Here is a 23,564-nt window from a genome sequence, read left to right as displayed (position 1 = left end):
AGAAAGAAAGGCAAAACCATGATCCCTGCTCTCAAGGACCTCTCATTCTAGTGGGGGAGACAACTGCAAATAATTATGTACAGGCAAAATACAATCAGTACAAATGGAAGGTAGTGCCAGAGTAAACGTACTAGCATGGAGGTGCAGTGGAATAGGGAACAGGAAAGGACTCTTGGAAGGTAGGATTTGAGCTGAGTCATAAAGGAAGCCAGAGGAGAGGAGAGCATTGTAGGCATTGAGGAGAGACAGTTACAAGGGCATAGAAATGATGGAGTATCGAGCCTGAGGAACACTGATGTCATTGGATTGGAGAGTAGGTGGTGGGGAGGAAGGTGTAAGAAGACTGGAGAAGTAGGAAGAGGCCAGGCTAGGAAGAGTTTTAGAAGCCAAATGGAGGATTGATCCTGGAGATAATTAGGAGCTGTTAGAGCTCATTGAGAAGAGGGGTGACACGGTTAGACCTAGACTTTAGGAATATTCATCTGACAGATGAGTAGAGGATGGATTGGAGCTGGTGAGAGATGAGCTGGGGATGCCACTTAGGAGGTTGTAGTGGTCTAGGGAAGAGGTGATGAAGGTCTGAATTGGGATAGTGGCAGTGGGAAGGGAGAGAAGGGGACCTGGAGGAGAGAGCTGGTGGTAGGAATGAGTGGACTTGGCAGAAGGATCCTCAGTCTGCAGCCGGAAAGGAACTCAGAGGCCATGGAGGTAGATTAAGTGATTTCCCCACAGGTAAATGTCAGACATGATATTTATACAGGTAAATTACACAGGTCATCACACAGGTAAATGTCAGACGTGGGATTTGAACTGAGTTATTCTGAGTGCTCTTTCCGTTAAACCATGTTGCCCAGGAGAGACAGAGACAGACAGACAGAGACAGACTGACAGAGAGAGACAGAGACAGAGAGAAAGAGACAGAGAGACACACACGCAGAGACAGAGACAGACAGAGACAGAGACAGAGAGACAGACAGACAGAGAGACACACACGCACAGAGACAGAGACAGAGAGAGAGAGAGCGACAAAGAGAAACAGAGAGATACACACAGAGTAAGTTAGTTTTCACCTTCAGGGGGTACTAATGAAAGTGGTGAAAACAGAGGAGTGTGGCAAGCTGTTCCAGGACCTATAAGTAAATACCTTGGTCCAGAATACAGGAGTGGGCAGCTGATATATGAGGCAGGGGTTCACAGAGAGGGCACAGCTAAGGACTGACCAATAAGGCTGAGAATTCCCAGACAGAGGGCATTCTCCACCCTTGGGAGTCTCCAGAATCCACGCTTCAGCTTCTAGAAAGGAGGACCCATTACCTCCCACCCCACCAAGGCTAAGACCCCCTTTCATCCCTTCTCTTTTGAATTTCCCCAGAGGCATCAAAGCTGGTTGCTAAGCAACTGGTCTCAGGGGATACTGAGGAGGGCGGGGTCTTTCCTTCCATTGGCTGAGAGGCCCCCAGGTGCCAGGACATCTCCTTCCAGGGCCTGGGAAAGTCATCCAGCCAATTTGTTAAACTAAGCCCTATTTATGGGCTAATGGGAAAAGTAACATTTGTCCATTTATACGAGCACCTCACAGAGGAGATACCCCAGGAATTTGATTTCTAACTGATTTGTGACTAATGGGTAATGTACTCCATGGTAGTTGCGGTGGAGAGGGGACCTAGTGGGGGGACTTTAGACCAGATATGCCCCCCTGAATTTGTATTACCTAGGGAATGTTTCTGCCACTTTCCTTAGTTAAGCCATTATAATACAAGTGTGATTGACCCTTAATGTAGCTTTGTTTTTTAGACTGAGCATGCCCCCTTGGCTGAGGTTAGAACCAGTGGGGGCAGAGGGGCCCCTAGGGGCTTCCTCCTTTATGTAAGCAATGTTGCCACTCCTTCTGCAGGTCATGGCTTCTTATTCATTTAAAGCATTGGGGATGGGCTGCCATACCCTAAGTTATCCATGCATCCAGCCAGTATCTGATGGACCAGAGACAAGCTTCTGAAAAATTATCCATTGGCCCTTGTTAAATTATCTGTAACTGAAAAGGGATGTTGCCACCTGGTCCATCTAAGATTCTACCAAGTCAGTCCTTTTTCTGGTTCCTGCCAAACTCTGCCCTGGGCTCTGCCCAGGTCACTAAACCCATTGCCAGTGCCTGGAGATGGGAGTCAAGACAGTGTGGGAGCCAGGCTGGGAGGAGTTCTGCATCTCACCCTCATCGTCTACACAATTCTAGCCTGCCAGTTCTGGAAGGAAGGGCCCTTAGAAACTAAAATGCTGGAGCCTTAGGGCAGAGTGTGTTAGAGCCAGGAGAGAGAATCTAGTTCAGTTTGCTCATCTGACAGCTGGGGAAGCCAAGGCTCAGGGAGGGGGAGGGTGATTTGCCTGAGGTCATACCAATATTAATGGCAGAGTCTCCCCTATTAGACCAGAAGCTCTTTGAGGCCAGAACTATATTATCGTAGTCTCACAGGATTTAGAGCTGGAAGGAGACTTAGAATCTTAAATGTCAGGGGTGGAAAGGACCTTAGAACATAGACTGTCGGAGTGGGAAGGGGCGTTGGAACGTATATGTCAGTTTGGAGAAGGCTTAGAACAGAGAATTCCAGAGTTGGGAGCAAGTTTAGAACATGTCAGAGCCAAGGCTTCTCTCATGGGAATTGATGAGGACAGATGGGAACACTGAGGCCCAGGGAGGGGGAAGTCTCCAGCCAGATCATAAGCACCTTCTAGGTAGGACTGTTGTTTGAGGTTTAGAACTGGAAAGGAGCTGCGAGATTAGTCCAATCTACCCATTTTATAGGTGGAAAAACCAAGGCCCAAGAAGTAAAGGGATTTGCCCTGGATCACACAGGCATAAAGGAGCTGAGGCAGTATTTGAACCTAGATCTTCTGAGCTCTTTATGTGATGCTCCCTCTCCTAATTAACCCTCTATTCCTCAGATGCCTAGCATGGGACCTTGTGGGATGGATTGGAATTCAGCTAAGCCTTCTTGCCTAGGGTGGAAGACCCCCACCAAGCTGCAGGGGGCTGATTGAGCCTGCAGGGGCAGCTCACTCCCCTCGGCCTGGCTCCGGTTCTGTCCCTCTAGGAGAATCTCCTTCAAAGGCACCCTGTCAGAGGAGCACGTGCGGGAAAACAGCCTGGGGCTGCTGATTGGATACCTGGGAGAGATCCTGGAAGCCATTGTGGGCTCAGTGGACAGGTGCCCTCCGGCCATGAGAGCGGCTTTCAGACAGCTGCACCAGAGGGTGGAGGATCGCTTCCCTGAGACTGAGCATGAGGTGGGAAGAACCTGGGATGGGAGAGAGAGGGGAAGAGGGAATGGGCTTGGGAGCAGGGGGCCAAGGAAAGGCAGACACGGTATGGAGGCCTCTTCACGTGCATACAGGGCACTTAGAAACTCTCTTTTCACAACTGATTCATACACAAGCCAGTGGGGAACCTAGGTCAGGTACTGTTATCTTCACTTTATAATTGGGAAAATTGAGGCCCAGAAAGCATAGAATGTCAGAGCTGGGAGGGACCTTAGAACTGGGAATGTCAGGCCTGGGAGGGGGCTTAGAATAGAGAAAGTCTGAACTGGGAGGGGCCTTAGAACAGGGAATGTCAGAGCTGGAAGGGACTTTAGAATAGGGAATGTCAGGGCTGGGAGGGGCTGTAGAGATTTTCCCTAACCCACTTATTTTAATGAGGAGAAAACGGGGTCAGAGAAGTTGCGACTTCTGCTTGTTCAGCAGAGCCAGGCCTAGAACCTAGCTTTCTTGTCTCTTAGTAAGTGAAGAGAGAAACTGAGGGATGGAGAAACTCTTTTCTCCCCACCCCATAAGGTCAGGGACCCCAGACTCTCTTCCCTCCTATAGCTGGGACTCTTTCTGAAGCTGGGGCTCTCAGACAAGGTCATGCTGGGAGCTAAGGGGGGCCCACCAGTTAGAACCCTTGGTCTCTTAAAATTCCAACCAAGCAGATGAAGTTGTGTCTTATATACAATAGATGCTTAAGAAATGCTTGTTGATTGATTGTTTTGTAATATTCCCCAGTAGAATTGCCTGCTTCTCTGGTCCTTTGCACAAGAACTGGTGCTCTTCCATCTCTCCCTAGGGAGAACCCTAGAACACAGAACAATATTCCCGCAAACCCCAGGTCACTTACTGGGGTCCCTCGCTTCAGAGTGAATGAGATGTATGACTATCTGGACTCATAAAACCAAGTCAGGTAGCCAGGTGGTGCGGTAGTCTGAAGACCTGAGTTCAAATGCTGCCTCAGACACTTGCTAGCTGTGTGGAGCTAGGCAAGTTAGTTAACTGCTCTCTGCCTCAGTTTCCTCATCTGTAAATGAGGCCCACATGAGATAGGTAAGGAGCTTTGCAAGCCTTAAAATGCCAACGGTAACAGCTAACATTTAGAGTTCACTCTAAGTTTCCAAAGTGCTTTATAAAGGTGATCTCATTCGACCCTCATGACTCTGTGAGGTAGATGCTGTTATTTCCCGTATTTTACAGATGAGGAAATTGAGGCCCAGGGAGGTTAAGTGATTTGCTAAGGCCACCCTGGTTGTTTCAGAGGTGGTATTTGAACCCAGCAGAACAGGGAATGCGAACCGCTTATCCAGAGACTCTGATTCTGACTCCTCCTCCCTTCCCCCAACCCCCCCCCCCAGGGGAGCGAGTCAATGAGACGCTGGCAGAGGCTAAAATTAGCCTGGAACAATGGAGGTGAGTGGGAAGCAGGGATCTCACTAAGAGCAGCCCAAAGATGCCGGGGGAAGCAGGCTGGGGTGGGAGGGTCTGTCTCTCCTGGCATCCCCTCCCAGTGTCTCCCTGAAGGAGGTTCCCAGGGAACCAGGATACCCAGCTGGGACAGAGACACCTTTAGATCATTCTGGAAGGACCAGTTTCCAGATGAAGCTGTGGGAGAGCAGGATGCCCCCAGCGAGATGGGGATATGATTCTTGTCTAGCATAGAACTCCGGGACTTTAAGAATTTATCAGGACCCCAGGGACCAAGGAGGCCAATCCGCCCTTGAACAAAAATTGCGCCTGTAGGCTCCCCAGCAAATGGCCACCCAGACTCTGTTTGTAGACTTCTCCTCTTGAGGCAGCCCTCTGCCCACTGGGGACAGCCCCACTTGTTAGGAAGTTATTCCTTATAGCTGACTGGAACTTTCTTTGTGGTTTCTACCCTTTTTTTTTCCTGGTTCTTTTCTAGTCTCTTTCTTAAATACAACCCCTAAAGAACCCCCAAACACCACCCGCTACGTACGCACCAGCTGACGGGTGGGGAACCTGCAGCCTCGAGGCCACATGTGGCTGATTCGGTCAAAGGGCCACACTTCAGGACCTAGAGGGCCGCATGGAGCCTTGAGGGTACAGGTTCCCCACCCCTGCACCAACCCATACAGAGATACACAAACAAGCAAAGCCTGAGTACTCTTCTCAAAGGCTAAATATAACCAGGATAAGGGGTGGGGAAGGGTGGGCAGGGAAGTGGGAAGTTGGCATTTTGGGCTGCTGAGAAATTGGATTCGAGATGCCAGCTGCATCCTGGATGCCATGTTAGTGATGGTGGTGGGGCTTCTCCCCAGAGCAGCCTGACCGACGGCCACAATGCGCTGGGGAGAGGCAGTTCGAGAGAGAGCTCTGGATCTTTGACGACTCACCCTGGATTTCACGCCCCCTTCAGAAGTATTGATCATAGAGTCGTCAGATCAGAGAATTGAGGACTTTAGAAATATCTTGTCCAAGTTCCTAATTTTACAAATGAGGAAACTGAGGCCCAGAGAAGGGAAATCATGTTCGGGGGAAATGTTTGATTGATCAGTCAACCAAGCCCACATTTTTCAAGCACCCATGATGCACCAGGTTTTGTGCTAGGCACGGGGCAGACGATGACAAAAATAAAAACAGTCTGCCCTAAAGAAAATTACATTCTGTTGATGCTCTTTTTTTTCCTTCTGGCAAATCCTCAGGACTTCCCAATGACCCACCCTTCCCTAATAGAACCCTTCCTTATTACAAAGTATGGTTAAGCAGGTTGAATCAACTATTAGCCGTGTCTGGAAAGGTATGTTTCATACGGACAGCCCCCCACTTTTCTGACGCTGCTTTATCACTATCAGCCCTCTGGAAGTTACAGTTGTTCCTGCATGGATCAAAGTTCTGAAGGCTTTCAGTATGGTTTCCTTCAAACCCCACTGTGGCCGCTGTATAAATTGTTCTGGCTCTACTTACTGTATTATGCATCACGTTGTACAAATCTCTCTGGGGTTTCTCTGGAACCTGAGACCATTTCCCTGGGACTTATCTGCCAAGTCGTTGATTAAGATCTGCAATGGTAGAGGGAGTTTCTAGACTGGGAGTTCTCATAAAGTGGCTTTTCCAAGGTCATGCAGATGGTAATGGAGTTTCAAATGGAAGTCAGGTCCTTGTGCTACAAATCTAGCCTTATTTTCTACTGTACCATGCTGCCTTAGTTTCCCCATTTTGCAAAAGAGGGAGAGGGGTTGAGAACAACAGGGAGAAGGCTTTGAGCTCCCTAGCTGTGACGGCCAATGCCAAGCCCCTCCCTCATACCATGGGGCTGTTCTCTTTGTGTCTAGGATGTGAAGTATGTGGCCATCAGTGGCTTCCTCTTCCTCCGGTTTTTTGCTCCTGCCATCCTCACCCCAAAGCTCTTTGATCTCCGGGACCAGCATGCTGATCCCCAGACTGGCCGTTCCCTGCTGCTACTTGCCAAGGTGTCTGTGGAGCTGGTGGTGCTGGAGATCCCTTCATGGGGGGTGGATGATGTGAGGCTGGGGAGGCCTCACATCCAATGTGCCAGATGCCCCTGGGAGACAGCACAGATCTTGTCCCCATTAGTCATTCACTCAGCTTTAGTATGACTCAGTTGATTAGACCATTTTTAACATCACAAGGTCAGTGAAGCTTTGGAAGGAGGTGGGGGGGATAGGCCTGGAGCAAGGTCTCTCAGGGTTGAGGGAACCAAAAGAGGGGAGAAGGGATTAAAGATGAAATTGTCTGAGTCTGGGACTGTTCTTCCTTAGGGCAGGGATCTTATCCAAAGGGACATCTGTCTCCCCCTGTCCCTTTTCCGCTTAGTTACGTTAGCAATAGGCTGGGAGTTGGGACACTGGAATTTCTTTTGGGTCACCAGTGATGAGAAGTATGCCCCCTTTCCCCTGCCAGAATTCCTCAGCCCTGAGCTGGCCCTTCTTCTGGGTTCAGCAGAGGGGAGTGGGCCAAGGAGAAGCTGCCTTCATGATAACTGGGGTCCTGCTCCATTGTTCACCTCCTACCAGGCTGTACAGAGCATTGGCAATCTGGGCCAGCAGCTGGGCCGGGGAAAGGAGCAATGGATGGTCCCCCTGCATCCCTTTCTTCTCCAGAGCATCATCCAGGTGAAGGCTTTCTTGGACAAGTTGGTAGACATTGATGCTGAAGGTGGTGAGTTCTGCTAGCTGGGCTGTGACCATCTCTCCTCTCACATCCTTAGGGCAGCCTCTTTTCATTCTGTCCTGGGATACAACTTGAGTATGAGCTCTCTCCCTCTTCCTCCCTCTCTCCTCTACCTCTCTTTCTTTCCCTTTCCCCTTCTTTTTTTAAGTGTATGGAGGAACTGTAGAAAAGTAAATGGATGGGATTGAATCCTGCATTTGGCACTCTGACAGTCAGACCATTCCCTAAGTCTACCAAGTCATTGGTTAAGATCTGCAATGGTAAAGGAAGTTCCTAGACAGGGTTTCATATGCTGGCAAAATCACCAGTTGTTTAAGTAATTTTGCCTATATGTGGATTTTTTTTTTGCCTCCCTTTGGGCATCTCATTTTGGAGTATATTCAATGGAACCGTAGATACAGGGAATGTCAGGGCTGGGAGGGTTCTCAGAATACAGAATGTCAGAGCTGGGAGGGACCTTGGAGATCACCTAGTCTATGCACTTCATTTTATAGCTGAAAAAGCTTGGGGCCCAGGATAGTGAAGGGTCCTGCCCCATGATATACAGCACATAAATGGCAGATTAGAGAGCAGAGCCCAAGCCTTCCAACCCTAGTACAGTGTTCTTTTCCCTTTGCCATCCCACTTTCCTTGAGGCCATCAATATTTGGAGCAGTATAGTGGGAAGCCTTAGTCAATGCCAAATGAGTGAGGTGGGCGGAGATCTTTGGGTCTTCAGTCATTTAACATTCATTCACTCACTCAGTTGCTCTGTCAGTCAAGCAGCTGGGCGTATGTGGGGGTTGATAGCAGCAGTCCCACTCCTGTTGCTGGGGCACTTGCTGCACCTACTTGGGAACCCAGCCCAGCACCGATGCGCTGTCCAAGCAGGGATAGAAAGGGCTCGGTTTACAGCTCATATTGGGGGAGAGTTAGGAAAGCAGATTTCCTGGGGCCTGGAGGGGGTAGGGTCAGGCTGTGACCTCACTCCCCCTTCTGACCTCCCCCAGCTCTGGAGGCGCAGCCACGACTCCTGTTCCCCCCATCTGCGGTCATTAAGGAAGGCTACCTGCATCTTCGGAAGGCAGAGGCTGGGGCCCTTGTCCCCCGCTTTGCCTTCAAGAAGAGGTACTTTTGCCTTAGCAGTGAGACCTTCTCCTATTCCAAGGCTCCTGAGTGGCAGGTAAGGCTGCTCTGGGAGGCTTGCTTTGAGGAGGGAGGGGATCGGGGGAGGGAAGAAAAGAGGAGAGGAAGGAGTAGGGAGGGAGAAGGGCAGAAAAGGAGGGAAAAAGGGAGAAAGGGGGAGTAGACAGGAGAGGGAAAGGGGAGGAGGCAAAGAAGGAGAGAGAAGGAGAAGAGGAAAGGGAGTGAAAAGGGGAGGGAAAGGGGACCGTCACTGCTTTTCTCCTGTCCTCTTGCCTCTACTCCCTCTGCCCCAAGCTCTGGCTGCTGAGCACTGTGGCTTGCTCCAACACTCACATGAACTCAGTGGGACCCTGGCCCTCCCCCACCTCCTCCCCCACCTGTGTAAAATGAGGTTGGATTAAGTGATTGTGAAGATCGTATCATAGCTAAAATCTCTGAGCCTTATGTGGTCAGCCGTCACATTCAACATGTGATGAATGTTACTCACAGATAGACACATGCACCCCAGCCCATTCCCAGGAGAAAAGTGCTGCACAGACTTTAAATCATTCTGTCGATGTGTTATCGACATCATCCTCATCAATCAAGCATTTATCAATCGCCTCCTGTGTGCCAGACACTTTGCTAGGTGTTGGGGATACAAGGATGTGATTGAGTTGGGTCTTTTCCCTCAAAGAGCCTACATTTTGTCTGCGGAGACCACACACACACACACACACACACACACACACACACACACTCAAAGAGATTTTTATTCAGCCTTAGTTTTCTCAACTGTAAAGTGGGGACAGTAATGACACCTGTCTCCCAGGTTTGTTATGGGGAGTAAATGAGATAATATTGTAAAGGGTTTTGCAAATCTTAAAGTGTAATATAAGTGCTAGATATTTTTATTATTAGCAGTAGTAATAATACTAATAGTATTAGTGGTAGTAGTAATAATGATGGTAATAGTAGTAGTAATATTAATAGTAGTAGTGATAGTAATAGTAATAGAAGTAGCAATAATCATCATAGTAGTAGTAGTAACATTAATAGTAGTATTAGCAATAGTAGTAATAGTAGTAGTTGCAGCAGCCGCAACAGTGGTAGTAGTAATATTCTACTTGAGAGGAAGGCAGCGGCAGCTAAAGGAATAAGGAGGGGTCTCATGTAGGGGTGCTATTAAAACATTTGTCAAATGAGGGACAGCACTAGATGATGTCTAGGGTCCCTTCCAGTTATAAATTCTGTGATTCTAATAATAACATCATAGGCTCAGAGATGGAGAGAGAGAAAGGGCCTCAGAGGCCTGCTGAACTGAAGTGACTTGCTCACATTACACAGGTAGTAAGTGTCCCAGGCAGGATTTGAACCCTTCCCCACAACAACTCTATGAAGCAGGCAGTACAAATATCTTGCAGAGAAACAAGACTGACTCTGGCTCTGATAATTAGAAATGAGTGACAAATCAATTCATATGAAATCACAAAGATGCTTTATGAGACAAAATATTCTCAAATATCAAAGAGGGATATTGCAGAATTAGAATAGGAGACGTAAATACTACAGAATATTATAGCATCCTTAATGTCTTTAATGCTGTTGCTTAATTGATTCCTCCTTCAAACCTATAAAAATGTAAAGTGGTGCCATGTAGAGTTGGGGCAGCTAGGTGGCACCACCGTGCACTGAGTGCTGAGACTGGAATCTGGAAGACCTAAGTTCAAATCCAGCCGACCCTGGACAATTCACTTTACTTCTGTCTGCCTCAGTTTCCTCATCGGTAAAATAAAGTAGTGGGAACTCAATTGACCTCTGACTGCCTCAGTTTCTCATCTGTAAAATGAGGATAATGACAGCATCTACTTCCCAGGGTTGTGAGGATCAAATGAGATCCTATTTGCAAAGGCACAGTACCTGGCACATAGTAGGTGCTTAATAAATACTTGTTTCCTTCTTTCCTTCTTTTCTTCCTTCCTGATTCTGCAAGTCATTTAGCTCCTCTCAATCTCAGTTTTCTTGTGTATAAAATGGTCTTAGTAATTGCACCTATCTCCCAGGTTGTTGTGAGAATCAAATGAGATAAAATTTGTAAAGCACTTTGAAAACCTTAAAGTGCTATATAAATGCTAGTTATTGCTGTTGTTGTCGTTGTTATCATTATTAATTATTTTCATCACAGTCTGTTTACCCTTGTTTAAACAAGTAAAATCACTTGGTGAATGTGACTGTGACTCAGTCTGGTTTTCAGCAATCTTCATTTTTCAGATGAGGAAACTGAGGCAGACAGAAGTGAAATGACTGTTATAGGACACACAGGAAGGAAGCATCCGAGACAGGATTTAAAACTGAGTGTTCTTGGTGATGAGAGCTCTAGTCACATGACTCAGTGCCTCAGAGATTGATATATGTGCACACACAAACACACACACTGACTAGCCCAGACCCACAGGCAGTAGTGTCCACCGCTACCTTCAGGACATGCATTGTCATGCATACACATATAGGCACACACAGACGTACCCTCAGATGCTCACACTCACTCATAGCCAACCAAGGAGCCTGATCAGAGGTACTCAGTGGGTCCCTGGTGGTCATCCTGGGTTCTCCAGCTAGACCTCCTGGAGAGGGTCAGCTGGTGGGGACATCTTGGGGGCAGGGGTTGGGTATGGGGGGGTTAGTGGGTGGAGGGGAGCCCTCCTTCCCTTCCTGCCTCCGGCTTGGTGTGAGCAGGGTTTGGGGGCTGGCCCGGGGCAGGTGCGGACCTCCATCCCGGTGTGTAGGATCTGTGCCGTGGAGAGGGTGGATGAGAATGCCTTCCAGCAGCCGCACATGATGCAGGTCATCACAAAGACCAGGGACGGGCAGCTGGACACCATGTACATTCAGTGCAAGGTGAGAATACTTCATCTCCCTTCCCTTCTCTCACCCACAATCCCTCACCTAACCACCCTGATGCTTTAGATTTCAGGAGGGACCATAGCATCATCTGTTCTGTCCTCTCCTCCCCCCATTTAATATTTGGAACTTCTGCATGAGGAAACTCCCCCTACCAATGCAGGTCACCACTCCTTTGCAAAGTAGAATCTTTGAGAGCTGCCTAGAGCACTGAAAAGTGAAGTGACTTGCTCAGAGTCACACAGGTTGTATGTGTGAAAGGCAGGACCTTAACTCAGGTCTTCTGGATTCCAAGCCCATATCTCTATCCACTGTGTTATCATCATCATCATCACCATCATCATCATTTCTTCTTCTTCTCCTCTTTCTTCTCTTCTTCTTCTTCTTCTCTTCTTCTTCTTCTTCTTCTTCTTCTTCTTCTTCTTCTTCTTCTTCTCCTTCTCCTCCTCCTTCTCCTCCTCTTACTACTACTACTACTACTACTACCACCACTACTATGGTCCCTGTCTAACCCTGAGTATTTGTTCCTCATCAGAATGTGAATGAACTGAACCAGTGGTTGTCGGCCATCCGAAAAGCCAGTGTCTGCAATGAGGGCATGCTGCCCTCCTGCCACCCAGGGGCTTTCCGAGGCAACCGCTGGACCTGCTGCCTCCAGCAAGATCGCACAGGTGACCCACAGGCTGGGCCAAGGGCGTGTTTGGGCTGGCACATGGGGATGGGTCTAGTGATGGGCTGAGGTTGGCCTGAACTGGGGATTGGCAGTGAGGATTTGGAATTCAGACACCATCCCCACCTCCCACCCTCCCCATCCCCCCCAGTCGCCCCTAGCACCCTGGCCCCCTGGCCCCCTCCAGTCTTCTCCACCTGCCAATCTGGTCCCCCCTGCCCTTTTCTGGCAGTCCAGGGCTGTAGCCGCACTCACTCAGCTGTGACCCTTGGAGACTGGAGTGACCCCCTGGACCCTGACGCAGAGGCTCAGATGGTGTATCGGCAGCTGCTTTTGGGAAGGGACAAGCTCAGGTGGGTGTTCATGAGTCTCAGGGGAGGGAGGAGACTTCAGGGTGAAGAGAGCTGGGGAGGTGCAGTAGCAACTATGACCACCAGAGGTCAGCACTGTGACCAGGCATCCTTTCCAGGATAGGAGCTCAAAGGGACTTTAGCTTTATTTTACAGATGAGGAAACTGAGGCCAAGAGAAAGTAAGTGACTTGCTTAGGATTATATGGGTAGTAAATAACTGAGGCAGGATTTGAATCCAGGTCTTCTGGATTCCAAATCTAGCATTCTTTCCTACCACAGGATCATGGACTCAGAGATAAGATTTTATAAAATTTAAATAATAATAATGATAATAGCTGATATATGTGTATATACATATATAATATCCAACATTTATATAGTATTTGCTATGTACCCAGCACTGTGCATATATATATATGCATATATATAGTATAATATACATATATATTATGTGTAATATACATACATACACACATACTTTAAGGTTTATAAAGACTTTACACATATTATTTCACTTGATCCTCATCACGGTCCTGTGAGGCACTGAAGGTGTTATGCCCATTTTAAAGATGAGAAAACAGGCTCACGTATAGTTCAAACTCTGGTATTCCTAACTCCGAGGTCCCCACTATTTCTGTCATACCACACTGTCTCTTTGAGTGTCAGAGCTGGGAGGGACCTTAGACCATCATCTATAAAATGGGAGGGGGTTGGACTACCTGGCCTCAGACGTCTGTTTCAGCTCTAAATCTATTAACACACGTGATTATGCTGAGTTAGAGTGGACTTTAGATGCCATCTGGTCACACCCCCTCCCTACTTACCCCCCACCAATTTCACGTATGAGGAAGACGGGTCCCAGAGAAGGAAATTGACTTGAAGGTTTCACAGGTATAAGTGAAAGAATTAGGGCATAAGCCCGGGTCCTCTGACTCTCCGGCTCTCTCTTTGTGTCCCTGTGTCTCTCTGTCTCTGTCTCTATGTCTCTCTGTCTCTGTCTCTGTCTCAGTTTTTCTGTCTGTGTCTCTCTGGCTCTGTCTCTCTCTGCCTTTGGCTCTGTCTTTGTCTCTTTCTGTCTGTGTCTGTCTCTCTCCGTCTCGCTCTCTTTCTCTCTGCCCAGGAAGAAATACATTGAGTTTTCTAAGGATGAGATCAAGCTGGAACAGGAAGTGACACAAGGCCAGAGTGGCCCAGGAGGTGAGAACATCTGGTTGGAGCCCTCTTCCTTTTCTCTACTTCCCTGTGGGCATATTCTCATCATTTATGCATGCATGGGGCCCAGTGCCAGGGTTTCCAACTGTCACTCTTGGTACCTAACTGGAGCCCCTGGGGGCATTAGCACTTTGACTCTGGGTGGAAAATTTAAAGAGCACCTACAGCTCCATCTGGCCCCAGCTCCTCACTTGCCTTGCTTTGCCCCATTTCCAGTGGCAGCACCAATGCATGCACACTCCTTTGCCATCTAGTGGCTGCATTCTAGGCGAGCCCCCACTGGTGGTGTTTGTCCCAGGCACAAAAATCCATGGTTCCAACTCTAAGTCATCAACCAGCTTCACAACCCTATTTGGCAGCCAGAATTACTGACCTAGAATGTTCTCAAGCACTCGTGGCCTTAGGATTCCCTCTCACTCACCTGTGTCCAGCATCTGATCCCATTCCACCTTCCCAAATTGCTGTGTACTCCAGTTTAGTATTAGCGGAATCTAGCAGGTACATCTCCCAAAAAGAAGACCTCGTAATATTTTCCACAGCTCAGGGAATTATTTCATCTGTTCTTTGGTATTCTCTGGGGCCCCGATTCTTCCACTTATTTGGATGGAGAGTTCATCAGATTTAGAGCTTTGAGCTCATGTCCAACTTTTTGGTTTTATGTAATAGGGAAACTGAGGCCCAGAGGAGTAAAGTGATTGGACGCAGGTATTGGGTAGCGAGTAGTAGAGCCAGAATTTGAACTCAAATCCTAATTCCAAACCAGTGACTCTGACCCGATAACATACTTGACTTTGTCCTCACGGTCAGGGTGGCACAGTCTCTTGACTATTCTCTCCTTTTCTCTTCCATCAGGAGAGGGATCTGCTGTCCCTGAGCAGGAAAGGCCCCCCACAGCTGCAGCTGCTGCCCATCTGCTGGCTGTGATTGAAGACCTGGAGCAGGCCCACAAGACCTTTGAGCAGCAAGAAAAGGAGCAACCAGCTCGAGGGTCCCTTCGTTCCTAAGGTCTCCATCCTTCAGTCCAGGACCGTCCTCTCCCCATAGTCCTGGGACATTTTTTATCAGGGAAGGGAGAGCCTAAGTCCAATGAATAGGAAAGGGCAGGAGCCCAGAAGACAGCTGGCCTGGCCTTGTCTCTCCTCAGGGCCGCTTCCTGACTCTTCTTGCCCTCCCCCTTACTCACTGCTTGGCTACCCTGAGACGCTGAACCTGGAGGCTCCCTTGCTGTAGATGACACCTCCAGCTCCCCGGTTGCTGTCAAGGCCGAGGTACCCGGCGCCATTGGCCGAGGAGGCCGGAAGGTTTCTCAGATGGCCCACAGCCCACACTGGCCTTGGGGTGCCCTCTGGGTTGCCGTCCAGGGTATGGTGCTGAGACTTTCCCCTTTACCCATAGCCCCACTCTGAGTTGAAGGTCCTGTGCCCCAGCTAATGGGTACCATCTTGGAATGGAGCAGAAAGCCAGGCTCCATCCGGAGAAGCAGAGAAGACCGGGCTCCCTCTGGGGCTCGTCGATCTAAGGAACCTCAAGAGTCATCAGGTTCGATCCCTCGTTTTACAGATGAGGAAACTGAGCCTAGGAAGGTTGAGTGACTTGGCCACAGGTAGTAAGAGCTGGAGTCAGGTTTTGAATAGAGGTCTTGACTCCAGAGCCAGGGACAGACTCCTGGGAACTAGGCATGTCACTCCAAGAGGGGGACGAAGCAGGATTTGGACCCTGATTGGTGTCTCCAGGAGTGGAGATGGGCTAGCATGGAATCATTCCCACTCTCCCTTGAGAGACATGGCCTCCACTGGCAGGGAGCCGCAGTGGGGTAATAGAGCTTTTTCTAACCGTTCCAGATGGGGCACAAACCTCTGTTTCCTCAACAAACCAGTCACCTATAAGTTGATCGAACCAGTCTGACCCCCATAAGCGGTGGTGGTCCAAGGCTGTGAGAAGTGGATACTTTTGCAGCCATTTTGACCTGTTAGCCCACCCTCAGTAGTTGCTCATGGACCCTCTGGCCCCAGGCAGCCCCGTTCTGTGTGTTTGAACCTCGCTCCCCAGTCTCAGCCTGATCGTGAAATCCCAGATTGGGAAGAAACGTTCAGAGGCCGTCTCTTCTAACCTATCTCCATACATGGTTCTGATACTCCACAACATCCCAGACAACATTCTTCTCTTGGAGACCTTCAGTGATGGGGAGTTCACTATCTCCCAAGGCAACCCATTCCTTTCTGGATTGATATCATTGTTAGCAAGCCTTTCTTAACATTGAGTCAAAAAATGCCACTTTGGAACTTTACATTCTGGCCCTCTGCTCCAAGTTTTCCCCTTTGGGGACTAGCAGGACACATCTAATCCCTCTCAGTTCTTTATATACGTAAAGACCACAATCATGTCCCCTTTATGTTGTCTCTTCTCTGGGCTAAACCTTCCCAGTTTTTTCAATCAGTCCCTGTATGGTCCAATCCTTTATTTCTCGTTAACCCATTATGGGGCCTGCCTTTGGACCTTGGTGGCCGATACGATGCCTGCTCTGCATGAACCTTCTCAGTTCTAGGTGGCTAACCTTGGGAAGGGGAAGGAGAGGGTGCTTCCTCCCCCAGCCCCAACCATAAGCCTCTAGTGTTGGTAGCAGATATTGCTGGTCTGTAGAGGTTCTGGGACTTACCCACTCATCCAGAATCTTTCATGAATCAGTTTTGGGGAATGACCTTGCCCTATTCTCTATCAATTAGGGGTTCCTCCCATGACCTGTTGTGCCTGGATGGGCCCGAGCTATAACTTGGGATTGAAGTTAGAAACAAGGGTGAGGCAGCCCAGTCTTCCTAGACTGAGAAGATTGAGGGTGAGGATGGGGATATTGCCTTCCAGAAGATTCTAGGATTTAGAATTGAGAGAAGGCATTAGCAATTATTTAGTTCAGTCCCCTTAGTTTATAGGATAAACAGGGTCAGGGTCACATAGGTAGTAAATGAGAATTTAAATCCAGGTCCCATGACTCCAAATCCAATGTCTTGTCTCTACACCATGCTAAGTCAAAGCAGAGATTCTGGAGTCTGAGATTTGACTCTACCAAAGAAAAGACCACAAGATGGATATGGAGAGCGTTGGAGAATCCCAGAGCTAGACAGGACCCCAGATTGAGGGATGCCTCAACCAATCGGTGACCCAGTACCCCCGGTCCTCCTCAGGAGTTGGGCTTGAAAAAGGGAAGAGGAGATTTAGCTTTATTGGGGGAGGGGTGGGGCAGTAGAGCCTAGGAGGGTGAGGTCCCACGTGCTCCTTCTGCCCAACTTCAGAGCCACCAGAATAAGGTGCAGTTTTACCTTTGGCCACTAAGGGGAGCTCAGCTCCACTCCCTGATTTGAGATTTTGTCGTTCCCAGAGCCTTCCCCAGATAAGCTAGGGTACTTTAGAGGTAGGGCAAACGACCCTACAAAGGAAAGCCAGGAAGCTCAGAAGGTTTCAGCTAAAGGAGCCTCCCAGATGTAGGCTAAGGGGTGACGTGACTGGCATGTGTTTTTGTGGCCGTTTGGGGAAGGGACCCTAAAAACATTTTTCTGGGTGGTGGCTTAGCTCTCCTACTCCCCCTAAATATGCCTGCTACAGTTGGTGAGCTTATGCAGGGGACAGGAAGGTGCCCTGTGAGGGGTGAGCAAAGGGAGGGGCTGCTGCCAACTCCTGTTCTCCCTCAGTTCTCTAGGGACCACAGCCCTAGGAGGGATCCCTGCCCTGCCTTTCCTTTCTCTTTTCCAACATCCTTCCAAACAACATTTATTAAGCACTTACTATGTGTGCAATTTCAGGAGCCCCCTTGGCCCCAGGCTTACCAAGAGAAAATACCCTGGGGCTAGTGGGACAGGACTGAGAAGCTCAGGGATGTAAGGGGCCTCAGAAGACATATAGTCCAATCTCCTCATTTTATATAGTAGGTTCAATAAACGTGCTGAGTAACTGAAGGGAATGGATGAATGGATGACAAGTGAGTTAATGTATGGAAACTTGGCTCTGTGTGTATACGGTGGGAGGGGAGTTGAAGAAAAGAGAGAATGTGGATCCACATCTTTCTCTAGGACTGACAAGGGAGGGTGCAGATTTCACTTAATATGATTTGTTGACTCCAGGATTTTCCAGGGGTCTACTGAACCCCCAGGGGCTAGTAACTTTCTCAGTCTGGAGCTAGGATCGCTGCGCCACCTTGTGGTCTTGCTCAGAACTGCACTTTCCCCAACATACGATCTAGGCTGTGTTTTGCTCAGTGGGGCAGCAATATCTACCCCACTCCCTTCCCCAAATCCTGATAAGCCCACTTCCAGAGGACAAGGGAGTGTGATGGAACCTTCTTCCTCACACCCATTCTCCAATCTTTACCAATGGGAAGACAACATGGGGAGGAGAAAGGCGATTTATTTCTCCACCCAGAGTGGGACTGGTGGTTCATTTGAAAGAGCAATTGCTGACATCCCTTTAACTCCTGGCCGACTTCCACAATGGCAGCCAATCGACAGAGGCAGAGCTGGTGAGTTGCCTAGGCAACAGGTGCCTGGTTGGCTGGGAGCTGTTATATCTTTGGATTTCCCAACACCAAAAGAAAAAAAAAATAATAAAGAGAGAGAAAGAAGTTAACTCTTTGTCACCCACTCTCCTTTTTAAGGGTTTTCATGGTAGGGAGGTCTCATCTGAGTCCCTACCCCCCCCCACCCCCAGTGAGTGATTGGCTCCAGGATGGGGCTTACACTTCTCAAAAGGGATGGCTCAGAAATCCCACAGTTGGGATGGAAAGGGTTTGGTGTGGGGGAGGACCACCTGTGTGGTCATATCTGTTACCTCCTATAGGCAGATTGCAACAGGGACAGGTAGATGTCAGGGTGGGGGTAAAAGGGAAGGTGGGACAGAGAAAAAGAAGCAAGATTCCTCCCCCTTCACCTTAGTGCCACCCTCTCCCCCCTCCCCACCTGGGGTTATCCATTTATTTTGGCAATTATATGTGCATGATTCCCCCCTCCCCCACCCCCCAAAACACATACAACATAGAACCTAGAATCCACCCAAGACCTCCAAGCCCATCCCTGTCCACCAGCAAGAGACAATGTGGTGGAAAGGGAGAAGGAGAGAAGGAAGGAGGGAGGGAAAGGAGAAGGGGGGAGGGGGGGAGGGAGGGAGGAGTGGGGGAGGGAGAGGGAGAGAAGGAGGGAAGGGGGGAGAGAGAAAGGGAGAGAGAGGAGAGAGGGGAGTGGGGGAGGGAAAGGGAGAGGGAGGGAAGGAGGGAGAGACACACAGAGTGGGGGAGGGGGAGATGGAGGTGGGTGCTTCTAGACAGGCCTGGGTGTTTCTCTATGATGTGTGTGTATGTGTGCATGTGTGTGTGTGTGTGTGTGTGTCTGTGTGTGTGATAACATGGGTGGGATGCTGAATTCCCATTAGGTTAGCATGTCAGCCAAGGCACAGATCTGTTACTTCCTGGCTGTGTGGTCTTGGACAAGCCTCTTCTGCTCTGAGCAGATGAGTAGTTCAGACCAGCAGATCTCTAAGATTTCTTCCAGTTCTAGGTCATTTCCCCTTGCCTGAACATCAGTTTATTCATCTGTAAAATGGAACCATGAATACCTGATTTGCCCACCTCATAGGGTTGTTGTGAGGAAAGTATTTTGTAACCTGAATGCTATTAAATGGGGAGTATTATTTCATTCAGGAGCCCAGGGTGTTTTCTTGGAGGGTTTTTTGGAGTGTGTATCTTTCCTCCCTCCAAAGAATGTGTGTTCGCTTGTCAATGTGTCATTTGCTGTCATACTGAAAGAGGGAAGATCTAAATATCTGTCTCCAGCCTAGACCCTGGTAGGATTAATTTCCACCTTCCCAGGTAGGAGGGATCCTGGCAGCCTGCCTGTTGGAGGAGGTGGGGGGCAGTGGAAGGTGAAGGGATAGAAGAGTGAGAGATGTCCTGTAGAGCAAGGAGCATGGACAGCCTGGAAGAGGGCCCCAGGTCTCAGTCCTTTGAAGATGACTCCAAGACCCCCTGGGCTGTGAGCTCTGCCAAGACGTTGTCCAGGTAGTTGGGGTCTGGGTAGCCATGTCCGGTGAGGTTGGAGCCAAACTCCGTCTTGTGGTGGATCTCATTCCAGACCACGGTGTCTGATTCGCCCGTTGTGTTGGACGTGCCAATGGTGAAGATCAGTCTCCGGTCCCAGGCCATGATGAGCAGTCGGAGCACCTGAGACAATGGAGGCGAGGAAGTTATGGGCAGAGCCAGGGTGGAGGACAGCTACCCATGTGAGATGAAAAGGGGTCCCAAGAAAGCTCCTTTTCTGCAAGATCTTCCTGGCACAGGTGACGCCAGATGCTGCATTTCTAGAGTTCTCTTTTGATATAAGCCTCTGTCTCCAGGAGGCTCTCTTAAGAGGCATGTGTTACCTCAAAGGGGAGGATACTTTTTTTTATTTTTTGGGGAGGCAATTGGGGTAAAGTGACTTGCCCAGAGTCACACAATTAGTGAGTGTTATGTGTCTGAGGCCGGTGGGAGGATACTTTAGAAAGAAGGCTCTGTCACTAACTTGGTATGTGATTCTGGGCAAGCCATTTCCCCTCTGAGGCCACTTTCTCCTCCTCCATAAAATGAGAGGGGATGGTATTCTTAGATGATCCCTAAGGCCTCTCCCAGCTCTGACATTCTCTCCTCTAAGACTCCTTTTGGCTCTGACAGTAACACAGATTCACTTGGGGTGACTTGGCACTTTCAAACCTGGGGACAAGAGGTGCCATCTGGGCACTGGACCCTACAGAGAAGCCCCAAAGCCTGCCCACTGTGGTCTCACCAGCCTTGAGGGAGGGCAGAGGTGGGGAGAAGCTTAGTTCTGCTTCCTCTCCCCTCAGCTGTGGTGTCTGGCCAGCCTATGGAATTCTTGCCCCCCCTTGTCCCCCCCCATTTCCTTCCTGATGACCCACCTTGCGGCCCTTCTCGTTGTCAGGCAAGTAGCAGTGCCGAGGGAAGCCTCTCGCTGTGAACTTCTTGCCAGGGTTGGGGTGCTCAGGACCCTGCAGTGGTGGGGAGAACAGCAGAGTGGGGAGGGAAGAGAGAAGCCAAGCTCAGGGAGGGGGAATTCATCCCCTCCCCTCGTCTGTCTGCAGCCTAGTTTCTGGGCTAAGTTCTGCCCTCGCTGTTCCTCTCCTAAGCCCCAAACCTTGAATAAAGGAAAAAACTTTGGGAGCTGGGAGAGCTGTACTGGGGACACAAAGGGATTATCTTTGGCAGCCAGCAGGTGGAGCAGAGAACAACCTAGTTTTATCCCCTGGAGCTCATGTCTAAGGGCCTACAGACTCTCCCAGATTCCTTCAGATCTGAAGATCTGAAGTGAAGTGTCCCCAGGTCCCTATTTTCTCCCCATAGATGGCTTTCTAGGTGAGGTACAGCAGATCTCCTAGAACGGATCCCCTAAGACTAGCTCTCCTCCCACTTGAGTCCGAGGGCTCCCCTGGGAGTGGGATCTTCAGGCAGATATTATCTACCCAAGTTCCTGGGGTGTCCAGAGAGGTCCCCGGAATGGCTCCCTATGATTTAAACCCCTACACACCAGGGGCAGGCATGAGAGGGGAGACAGAGTCAGGCACCTGGTGGTGGGGTAGTGGTGGCTGAGGGCAGCTGGGGGCATGGCAGTGGTAGACAAGGGCACCCTGTGGACCAGGGCAGTTGCAGTCTCGGGTAAAGGGGGCCAACTCACCTGGATCCCAGTAGGGATGTCATAGACGATTCGGATAGTCTGGGTGTCCGTGTAGCCAGGGAGTGAATGGGGGATGAGGTGGAATTCCATCTTCCCAGGGGGTTGAGTCCCTGTTTTCTCCCCATAAATGGCCTTACAGGTGGGGCACTGAAGGCTGCCATCCTGCTGGGCAGAAAGTAGAGCCCCGGATCAGCACCCTTCCCCATAAGCTGTTCTCCCACTGGTTCTTGGCCCTTCTCCACAGCACAGCTTCAGGCCCAGGAGCCCAGCCATGGCAGAGCCTCCAGAGGTCTGTCTTCCCTAGTCTTGGTCTGTCTCTCCCCACCCTTCAGTCTATCTCCCTATCATCTCTTCTCCCCTCAGCCTGTGTCTCTCTCCTCAGTCTGTCCCTTTTCCCTCAGTTTGTCTTTCCCATATTTAGCTTCTCTCCCTCTGTCTCTTGCCCCCTCAGCCTGTTTCTCCTTCCTCAATTTCTCTCTCTCTCCTCAGTCTGTCTTTCACCCCTCTCAGCTTGTCCCTTCCCCCTAGTCTGTCTCTCCCCCCCTCAGCCTACCCTTCCTCAGTTTCCCTCTCCTAGCCAGCCTCTCTCTTCCACTCAGTACATCTATTTTCCTCAGCCTGTCTCTCCTCTCCCCCATCCTGGGCTCTCCCACCTCCCCTTGTTTGCCCCCCCCAAGGTCACCTTCCCCAGGGATACCTTGTTACCATTGTTGTACATGGCCACCAGGCACAGGAGGTGGTACATGTGCCCACACTTGCCCAGCTTGCCCACAAGCTCTGGCCTCACACCCTTGTGGCGGAGAACGCCCTCATAGCCGGATGCGGTGACCAATCGCTCCATGCAGATGGTGCAGTCCTGCCAGAGATGGGAGTAGGGATGGGGTCCAAGACACAGCATGGCCAGGCTGTGAAAGGACTGAGGGACCCTCGAATCTAGTCCCATCATTTTATTAGGGAGGTTGGAAACTGAGGCCAGAGAAAGGAAAGGACTTGATCTAGGTCACACAGTGAGTGGCACAGTCCAGTTCTCTTGACTTCCAGTTTGGGGCTTCATGGAACTGAAGCTTTAATGAGAAAATGACCCTGAGAACTAGATTTTTTTGGGTCCCTACTTGTGATTTCATCTCTTTAGGTAACTCTGAGTCAGTCAGTCAACAAGCTTTTATTAGGTGTTTCTTCATTAGACAGTTGGGTGTCACAGTGGACAAATATAGCATACTATGGCATTGTCCCGATTTGATTTGGCTCCCTCTCTGGACCTGGAGTCTGGAAGATCTGAGTTCAATTCCTTGCTTAAACACTTACGAGCTGTATGATCTTGTACAAAGATTCCTTTGGTGATCTGTATTTTTTTTTTAAAGGCAATTGGGGTTAAGGGACTTGCCCAGGGTCACATAGCTAGTAAGTATCAAGTGTTTGGTCTGAGGCCGGAATTGAACTCAGGTCCTCCTGATTTCAGGGCCGATGCTCTATCCACTGCACCACCTAGCTGCCCCCTGTGGTCTGTATTATTTAAAGGGGATTTCCTCACAGGGGACAGGTCTAGCCTGGACCCCATTTTTGTAGCTCATTTTGTGCACATTCTATCTCTCCCTACAGAATGTGAGCTTTCTCAAGGCAGGGGCTGTTTCAGTTTTGTCCTTGTATCATCCTCAACTAGCCCAGCTTAGCACATATTAGGCTTAGGTTTAATAAATCTGTTTGCCTCAGTTTCCTCCTCTGTAAAATGGAGATAATAACAGCATCTACCTCACAAGGATGTTGTGAAGATCAAATAAGATAATAATTATAAAGCATTTCACAAATCTGAAAGTGCTAAATGAGTGTTAAGTATTATAGATATTATTATATTATTAATACTACATGATGGCACTATGCTAAGCACTGGGGATACAAAGAAACTCCCTCTCTCAAAGCAAACTGGCAGCTGCTCAATAATTTATTTATTTATTTTTCCTTTTTTGGCTAGGCAATGGGGTTAAGTGACTTGCCCAGGGTCACACAGCTAGTGTTATGTGTCTGAGGCCAGATTTGAACTCAGGTCCTCCTGACTCCAGGGCTGGTGCTCTATCCACAGAGCCACCTAGCTGCCCCTCAATAATTTATAATGTTCAAGAGTTGCTTGGGACAGTGAGACTTCCCAGGAGCACCCAGCTAGTCTCTACCCACA

General features: G+C 49.3%; 2 protein-coding genes across 6 annotated transcripts in view; one reads left to right on the top strand and one right to left on the bottom strand.

The window, feature by feature from the left end:
- RASAL1 (RAS protein activator like 1) overlaps positions 1 to 18,461 on the top strand; it is a 45,257-nt gene extending 26,796 nt beyond the window's left edge. The window contains exons 13-21 of one of the 4 annotated variants that reach the window (XM_027864374.1): positions 3,087 to 3,279; positions 6,594 to 6,731; positions 7,296 to 7,440; positions 8,442 to 8,614; positions 11,317 to 11,454; positions 11,993 to 12,128; positions 12,360 to 12,480; positions 13,600 to 13,676; positions 14,544 to 18,461. In XM_027864374.1, coding sequence (XP_027720175.1) covers positions 3,087 to 3,279; positions 6,594 to 6,731; positions 7,296 to 7,440; positions 8,442 to 8,614; positions 11,317 to 11,454; positions 11,993 to 12,128; positions 12,360 to 12,480; positions 13,600 to 13,676; positions 14,544 to 14,695 — 1,273 coding nt within the window. In that variant the 3' untranslated portion in view covers positions 14,696 to 18,461. Of the gene's footprint in view, positions 1 to 3,086; positions 3,280 to 6,593; positions 6,732 to 7,295; positions 7,441 to 8,441; positions 8,615 to 11,316; positions 11,455 to 11,992; positions 12,129 to 12,359; positions 12,481 to 13,599; positions 13,677 to 14,543 lie in introns of those variants that run through there. The other 3 variants (XM_027864384.1, XM_027864391.1, XM_027864400.1) reach the window with 3 other exon arrangements.
- A 447-nt stretch (positions 18,462 to 18,908) lies between these two features.
- DTX1 (deltex E3 ubiquitin ligase 1) overlaps positions 18,909 to 23,564 on the bottom strand; it is a 61,692-nt gene continuing 57,036 nt past the window's right edge. Inside the window, exons 6-9 of one of the 2 annotated variants that reach the window (XM_027865120.1) lie at positions 22,092 to 22,250; positions 21,395 to 21,559; positions 20,622 to 20,711; positions 18,909 to 19,890 (exon numbers count right to left, since the gene is read on the bottom strand). In XM_027865120.1, the coding sequence (XP_027720921.1) occupies positions 19,666 to 19,890; positions 20,622 to 20,711; positions 21,395 to 21,559; positions 22,092 to 22,250 (639 nt within the window). In that variant the 3' untranslated portion in view covers positions 18,909 to 19,665. The remainder of the gene's footprint in view (positions 19,891 to 20,621; positions 20,712 to 21,394; positions 21,560 to 22,091; positions 22,251 to 23,564) is intronic. The other variant, XM_027865130.1, reaches the window with a different exon arrangement.

Source organism: Vombatus ursinus, unplaced genomic scaffold (assembly GCF_900497805.2).
Source record: "Vombatus ursinus unplaced genomic scaffold, bare-nosed wombat genome assembly UNPS02001287.1, whole genome shotgun sequence".
NCBI classification, from domain to species: Eukaryota; Metazoa; Chordata; class Mammalia; order Diprotodontia; family Vombatidae; genus Vombatus; species Vombatus ursinus.
The sequence above is the reverse complement of the archived record's forward strand: the minus strand, read 5'-3'. Positions and strand labels throughout refer to the sequence as shown.